Source organism: Echinops telfairi, unplaced genomic scaffold, assembly GCF_000313985.2.
Source record: "Echinops telfairi isolate 266 unplaced genomic scaffold, ASM31398v2 ScPeMD7_7420;HRSCAF=8458, whole genome shotgun sequence".
NCBI lineage: Eukaryota > Metazoa > Chordata > Mammalia > Afrosoricida > Tenrecidae > Echinops > Echinops telfairi.
This window is the reverse complement of record NW_022111320.1, coordinates 47,954,922-47,963,071: the sequence shown is the minus strand read 5'-3', so window position 1 is coordinate 47,963,071 and position 8,150 is coordinate 47,954,922. Positions and strand designations below refer to the sequence as shown.

The window sequence follows — 8,150 nt, the reverse complement described above, 5'->3', positions numbered from 1 at the left end:
GCCATAGACAATACACAAAGAACTAATCCTGGTTGGGTGCCAATAATACTTAAGGAAAAAAAATCAGTGGTGGGCAAGGATTTTAGCCTGAAGGTCAGAGTGCACCAGCCCTTGGATGAAATCAATGAACAGAGACAGGAACGATGAGCCTAACAGTATTGGGATTGAAGTGGGCAGAAGCAGAAGGAAATCCAGCGAAGTTGTTGAAAACCGATAGGCTACGGAACACAAGGACATGCAGCTGGAGATGAGGTGCCGACTTTAAACTGCAGTTCAGGGATTTGAAGAACATCTCAGAAACTCAAGTGGGGAACGAGTTCTTTTCAAAAAGACCAGTTCCTGAAGCTCAGAAAGGAGAAGGAGCAGAGCAGCCAGGGGATTCTCTGACATGCTCAAGACCACGGCCATCTGTGAATAGGACCCTCAGCTTGCTCCATGGCCGGCCTCTCTGTGGTGCACTTCTGTGCCATGGCACCTGCCACCAAGCTGACCCATCTGTCTGCACACCGCTGTCACCCCACCTTTTGCTTAATGAAACCAGTTCAAATGCACAGCAAAGGCTTGATCCCGCAGATCCCTATTAAATGTGCTCACCCGGCTTCCAACAGCCAGCTCTCCCACAGCAGGGAGCCCAGTGCCCTAAGAGCAGACCTCAACCAGTTATTGGTGGGAGTGTATAAGCACCCCAATTTTCTCTCCCTCGGCATGGGGGTCACTGAGGGTGCGTGTCTCCCAGAATCTTCTAGTGAGTTTGAGCTTCAATCGCCTCCAGCGGAAATGGCTGGAGAAGGTGCCTTTCCCGGCCATTTCCCCTCCCCCCTTTCACTTTTAGAGCTTTCTGCACCTTCCAACTAAATACTTCGCTCTCCAATCCTTGGGCAGGCTCTGCCCCTGGGGGAAGGCACCCTGAGAAGAATGGCCCCTTCTTGGCGTTCCCTGCCTCATTGGCTTTCTGCCTTCCACAGTAGGGTCCTTTGGGCACCGTCACGCTTTGCCTGGTCCTCTGAGCCCATGGGTTTCTTCCACGGAACTCTAAGTGTTCTAGAGCCAAGTCCTCTCCATCGGCCCTCTTTTAGGGACGCGCTGTTGAAGTTACGCGTTTGCGGACTAGAGGAAGCTTGGCAGGTTGGTAGCGTACATCCATGAAGGCAGTTTGAAAAGGCTAGCATTGTGCTACTAGCCAAAGGAAGCTATTAAATGCCAAATCCTTAAAATTAACTAAGAAAAAAACCCTGTTCCTCAGTTACCCTGCCAATGTCCAACGGTTCTCGGCAAATCCTGGTGAACCTGCTGGCCAATGTGTCTGTCACCAGCAGCGGTTCTATCCGACAGCAGTGGCTGGGGACCCAAATGGAGGCTGTGGTCTGATCACGTGCCTTTCTGTGCAATTCACCAAGGCGCTAAGAGATTTCCAGGACAAAGGGGATGTTGGACAAGAGCCTGCGCTCTGTGGTCATCCAAGAGCAAGCACTGTTGCCCAAGGCCAGCAAGACCGATGACCCATAGCTGAGCATTTACACAACCATGTCATTTACCATTTGACTTAACCACAAAAAAGAGAAAAAAGAACTGCAGTTTCTCGGCCAATCTGAGTCTCCTGTTACGCAGCATTGAGTGTTCTGAAGGTCATGTCCTGCGTAGCCTACCCAACACTCACAGGCACGAGAGGGAAGGGCTCTCCGGCAGGAGTGTAAGACAAATCCAGTCCACTCACCAGGAGCCGAATGGCATGAAGCCAAGAGCCTATGACTGGCCTTTTGGGTAGGGAGGGGAAGCAGTATGTTCTGGCATTGAGGTAGAAATTATCTCATCAGAGTTGAATTTAGGCTTGGACGAGTCTTCTCTTTCACAGACAAGACCTAACATTTTGGAAGTGGAGAAGGCAGAGGATAAGAGTCATGTGCCAAATTCAATCTGATGATAAGCTCCCTGAGGTCAGGGTATTTGGTGTGTCCAATTTTATTCTCCAAGACAGCGTTTCTCAACCTGAGGGTCGTGACCCCTTTGGGGGTTGAAGGACCCTTTAACAGGGGTCACCAATTTATAACAGTAGCAAAATGATGACAGTTATGAAGTAGCAACGAAAATAATTTCGTAGGTAGGGGGGTCACCACAACATGAGGAACTGTATTAAAGGGTCATGGCAGTAGGAAGGGTGAGGACCACTGCTCTAAGACTTAGCTGTGCACCTTGGCTGAGAACATGGAAGAAGCTCAGCAAATGTTTATTGGCTACATGAATGGATACATGAATGGTGAATGAGCAAGCGAAATCGGAACTTGCTTCCATGAACAATCAGAAAGGCACTGGGGGTGGGGGGCGGTGGAGGGGTGATGCTGCGGGATTGTCTGTCACATCCCTACTTTCTTTTTCTTTCCTTTTTAAAAACAAACTGGTAGATTTGAGTGTCCGGCTCCCAGTGTTTTAGTAAGACCAGAGGCTCTTGAGCTAAGAGAGAACTCAGAGATGATCTAAATTCAACCTTCTTATTTTATGAATGAGGGTAACTGGCATCCAAATGAGCCAGACAACGGGTGCCAGGCCACAGGCTTCATTCATTGTCCCCGACCCGCAGGAACATCAGCGCAGACCCTGGAGGAGGGAGTGGGAATTGAGGGGAACAAGAGACACGAGAAATGGAGACAAGACAGTATTCTGATCAAGTCTCTCTTTATTGAGTGAAAGGTTGCAGTCTATATAGGCCAGGGGAAGGGAAACACCCGTTGCACATGTAAATTAAGCCACTTTGGTAATAGACCAATCAAGGAGTCCAGGGAGCGCGCCCTCAGTAACGGTTTACAGTCTTCAACCAGGTACGCCAAGTGACGTCATTTTATGCAAATCAGGTGCAGGCACTAGATATGTAAATAGGGTGAAGACAATCTCCTACCCAATCAAGGGGAAGCAGGATATAGGTGCTTTGTCACACCATGTATGGAAACCCCCTTATCTGTTTCTAGGCAGACTTGAAGGCTAAACTCAGCCCTTCAGAGGGGAGATAACATAATCACAAAACTATGTCACGTAGGCGGGAATGGAAAAGTACTGCAAGCTCTGACAAAATATAGTGAAGATTGAGCCGAATGGCCCCGGACAATTCATGGCAGGCTACTTCTAATGTTCTCACGGCTGGTGGGATGGACATCATATCTGAACAGTAGCTGAGACATTTTTCAAATAAAATTCTAGGGTTTTATTATTATTTTTTGAATAGACAGTTTGTTTCCATGGCTCAAAATCCCAAGGGCACAAAAGAGAAGACTCCTCTTCTTCCTGGGTTCCCAGCCATCCATCTTCCTCCCTACGAGGAATCGTTATTACTGGTTCCTTTTGTCCTCTTTCAATAATGATCTATGCGTCTAAGAGAAAAAAAGCGTGCGCTGTGTATCTCTTGTGGCTGGCGTGGTGGTAGGGGTGGTGGGTTTCTGAATCGCAGAGCCTGTTTGGCCCCTTGCTGGATCAATCAGTCACGTATCAATGCACGAGCTTCGGCTGTTCTTTCACGTTGTCCCTCGGCCAGAGCCTTCTAGTGATGCTCTCGGTCTGCTCCCGTGCACTGGCCTTCCTCGCCTCTCCACTTGGATTCCGTTCCTAACTTCCCTCGAGGCATGCTTCTGAAACCTTCCATTCAGCTTTTCTGTCCTCAAATGCATCCCCACTCAGTGCTCAAAAGGCCCTTCCTCTTGGAGGTCATTTTCTGCATCAAGCCCTTCCATCCCTTCCATCCCGTGTTTTCTGAACAAAGCCTAAACTTCTTTGCCTGAAAGTCACAGCTTGTCCCGACCTGCCAGTCCCACCCGACTGTCCACAAATGTGCATACCTTCCTCTCCCCTTTGAACTGCCCGTTCCCACGGCTTAGTATCCCCTCCCCCAAATTATCTCCCTTCCCAAATCCTACCCCTCTTTCTTCCTTTCTTTCTTTATTTGTAAAATCATTTTATTGGGGGGGGGGGGCTGGTACAACTCTTATCACAAGCCATACATCCATCTGTTGTGCCAAGCACATTTGTACATTTGTTGCCATCATCATTTTCAAAACATTTTCTTTCTACTTGAACCCTTGGTATCAGCTTCTCATTTATTTCCCTCCCTCTCTCACCCTCCCTCCTTCATGAACCCTTGATAATTTATAAATTCCTATTATTTTTTCATGCCTTACACTGACCAATGTCTCCCTTCACCCACTTTTCTGTTGTCCATCCCCCTGGGAGGGGGTTATAGGTAGATCACTGGGATTGGTTCCCCCTTTTTTCACCTACCTTCTCCTTATCCTCCTGGTGTGCTGTACTCTCAATATTGGTCCTGAGTGGGTTATCTGTCCTTCCTTCCCCTCTTTCATGGCCTGCTAAAAAGCCCCATCCTCTTTGAAGTCTTTCTTGCCTCAGATCCCCCATGGAAATGCTCCCTTCCTTGCTGGCCCAGCTATAGCAGGGCATCTGTTCATCTCTGCATGGAAGTGAGCTGCTCCCATATCCTACTCTCTGTAGACTGAAGGTCCAATGGAGGCAGGGACTGTTTGTGTTGTGCACCTTTGCCCTCAACAAAAGCTCCACTGAATCAAAACAGCAGATGAGAAGTTGCCACTATTGGTAGAAATTGGTTTGGAATCAACTGATATCATTTCTGAGCTTCCCAGAAGGGACATTTTCCTTCACATAATCTAGATCAAAAGGGTCTTCTCTCTTTCCCTCGGGAACTGTGGAATTCTTGCATCCAAAACAACTCTTGGGAGTCTTTTAGTGAGAGCAGTGGTTCTTCAAGTGTGTTCCCTAGGCTGGCAGTACTAGCAACCTGGGGACTTACTGGCAATGCACCTGCTCAGGTGCCACCTGAGCCCTGCCGAGTCAGAAACTCTCGGATGAGGCCCAGCCATCTCTGTTGTAACAAGACTGCCAAGTGGTTCTGAGGCTCCGTGGAAACCCAACATCTCCCCTCACCAGCTCGAGGGGAAGGGAGAGCAGCCAGACACATGTTCTGCAGGGTGACGCTGACAGTTCAGAGGACAGGCTCTCTGCATGTCAAGACCCTGAGAGAGCTCTCACTCTCTGTATTGAAAATCGCTAACTGCTCTTCCTCTTCTATCGAGCCCCTCAGGGAACAGCCTGTCTGAAGAGGAATGGAATCGCCTGTTTTCAATAAACCGGTGTGTTGGGGCATTGTGTTTCTTGAGAGCGCATATCGACTGTCTATGCATTGAAAAAGACAACACGATTTTTCATCAGGCAAGGAAAGATGTAACAGATTTATTGGGTTTTGTGAAGACTGATTGCATTTCAGTGAAGGTTGAAAATACAAAGTTGTACCTTTGTGTAGCTGTGCATTGTGGCAATAAGACCCTTAGTCTCATTAGAATTTATAGCACTCTTCAGAGAATCAAGCAAAGCTCTGCCTTGCAGGGTTGACAAGAAGTAAACTACCCAATCCTTAGCCTCCGAGGTACACGGACGCGAAGCCACCATTGTTTGTGGACTCCAGTGACTTCAAGCACGTCAGCATTGCGCTGGAAGGCCCCTGGACTGACGTGGAGGTCAACCTGGTTGAGCGAATGTCTTGACTCCGTCAGCGACCTTGGTTGTCTGCAGGTGCTTTTCTGTATCTGACTTAAAAGACCCCCGAGAGCAGTTTCTGTTCCCCTGTAGATGGGGAGATAGAGCTGGCCCTTTCTTGTCTCTCTTTCAGAAGGAACGGGAAATGTTTGCTGAAGTAGATGCCTACGTGCCTGTGGAAAAAGTGGCAGAGGTACTTCTGGAACCTCTCGCCCACAAAGGCGTAGATGATGGGGTTGATGCAGGAGTGTGTGTACAGGACCACTTCCGTCACTGCCAAGGTCAGGTGCAGCTGTTTGCTCTGCTCACAGTTGTTGTCCGGGAGGATCCCTTGAAAGGCCAAAAGGAGCAGAACCAGGCTGTAGGGGGTCCAGAACAGAAAAAAGACCACCATGATGACAAAAATGAGCCGGATGGCCTTGGACTTTTGTCTACTGGGGCATTTCAGCAGGGCTCTAATGATTCCTGAGTAACAGAAAGCCAGAATGAGGAGAGGGAGCACAAGACCCAAGATATTCATTCGTAGCGCATGGAAGCGTTTCCAGGTATCTTCCTGACCCTCTGGGTAATGAGGGCCACAGACAGGGTCTTCAGCATCTCCTTGGACCTCATGGAAGATAAATTCAGGGAGGGCTGCCAGCCCAGCCAGGGCCCAGGTAAAGATGCTGGTTATGATACCAAAGGCGACAGTCCGGGTTCGCAGGGCAAATACTGCGTGGACAATGGCCAGATACCTGTCGATTGTCAAGAGGATGATGAAAAAGATCTCGCCATACAAGCCTAGGTAATACAACCCCGTGATGAGCTTACACAGGGGGTGGCCAAAACCCCACTTTCCCCATCTAGCATGGTGGATCCAGAATGGAAGGGTGGCTAGAAAGAGCAAGTCAGAAATCGCCAGGTTGAGCAGGTAGATGTTGGTCATGACGCTGAGCCTTCTGTATTTGGCGAGGATCACCACCACCACCGCATTGCCCAGCAGACCCACAATGAACACCAGGGAATACAGCGGGGGCAGAAACTGGGCCAGCAGATCCTTGATATTGATGGCCTCACACGGCTGTTCCTCGTCATTGTACTCGTAGGGTGTGGTCCAAACACCCTCAACTTCAGTGTCAAGCTCATTGATGGAGACCGCCATGTTGCTTGTCCCTGTGGCAGAAGAAGAAAAAGACAACCCCCACATTAGAGATGAACCGTCACCGTTGAGAAAGACACTGGCTCGGGTTTTCATCTACTGAACAAAAACGTCATGTCTGATAAACCGCCTAGACTTTTTAGAGCAGCAGTTCTCAACCTTCCTCCCTCCGCGACACTTCAGACAGTTCCTCCTGTGGTGGTGACCCCCAACCATGACATTATGTTCGTTGCTACCTTATCACTGTCATGTTGCTACTGCTATGAATCCAGCGACCCTTGTGAAAGGGTCGTTGGACCCCCCAAAGGGGTCGCGACCCACAAGTTGAGAGCCGCTGTTTTAAAGGTTCCTTGGCATACATTTTAAAGGTATATTGGAGATTCCTTGGGGAAGGACGAGGTAGGAATGATCTGAAGCTATAGATGCTGCCACAGTCCACGATGGGAAAGGAATGGGATCGTTGTGGAACCATGGGAGAGAAAAGGGATATTGATTTCGGAAAGCCTTTGAAGGGAGACATATAAAATAGTCTGGACAGCCAACCCTAACCCATTGGCTGTTTACAATAGTAAGAAAAATAAGAATGCTTGCTATTATTGTCAATACAGTGAAGGTATTTCACATTTTGTATTTCACCATTCATAGATGACTTTCAACATCATTATTTAAAAACAAATAGTTACGTATAATACTAATAGTGATGTGATGATGGTTATCAAAAAATACCCTTCTCTGTATCCATTCTTCCTCCTATGGAATCTTCAGGAGTTGTATTAATTCTTTTCCAAAATCTTCTAACAAGTAAGGTGGGGTTAGATCTTCGGCCTCTTAGCTACTTCCAATTCTTTCATCCCTAGACCCAAATGCATTTATTTTCAAATTCAAAGTTTAAAGACTTGGCTATCGTAGCTATTATATTCATTCTAATCATAAGCTGCATTCACCCGGGATGCTTGCCCTTCCTGCCCCTGGTAATGCTCAGAGAAGCCCATCATGAGCTTAGAGCAAGCTCACCAAGGACCTTTCCTACCCAGAGGGCTCAGCAGGAGAGGAAGGCCAATGGGCTGTCTTATGAGAGTTGATATCTTTGAGATTGTAAGCCCTAATGGCCGGCACCTACTTTTCTTAAAGTTATAGATTGTAATGGAGAAGAAGGAAAAACAGCAAGAAAAGGTGCCCCGTAAACTAGTTGCCATCGAGTTGACCTTGACCCAGGGTGAATCCATGTGTGTTAGAGTAAACTGTGCCCCAAGGGCTTTTGCAGGGCTGATGTTGATTTGGGGGAGTAGATTGTCAGGCATTTGTTCTGAGGCAGCTCTGGGTGGACCCGAACCTTCAACCTTTCAGCTAGCAGTCAAGCATGCTCACTATTGGTACCACTCGGGGACTCCCTAGTTGATCCATGCTCCACTAGCTCAGAGGGAGTTCTGCTTGCATTCTCGAATCTCTGAGGAAGGGATGGGTG

At 48.2% G+C, this 8,150-nt stretch overlaps 1 protein-coding gene across 1 annotated transcript; it reads right to left on the bottom strand.

The window, feature by feature from the left end:
* Positions 1-5,574: 5,574 nt before the first annotated feature.
* CCR3 (C-C motif chemokine receptor 3) lies at positions 5,575-6,688 on the bottom strand. The gene has a single exon (XM_004703998.2). The coding sequence runs from the start codon at positions 6,686-6,688 to the stop codon at positions 5,603-5,605; it is 1,086 nt and encodes a 361-aa protein (XP_004704055.1). The 3' UTR covers positions 5,575-5,602.
* Between the last annotated feature and the right edge of the window lie 1,462 nt (positions 6,689-8,150).

Bases quoted from the DNA above. Each gene is read 5' to 3' on its own strand.
- CCR3 (XM_004703998.2), bottom strand. From the start codon at position 6,688: ATGGCGGTCTCCATCAATGAGCTTGACACTGAAGTTGAGGGTGTTTGG.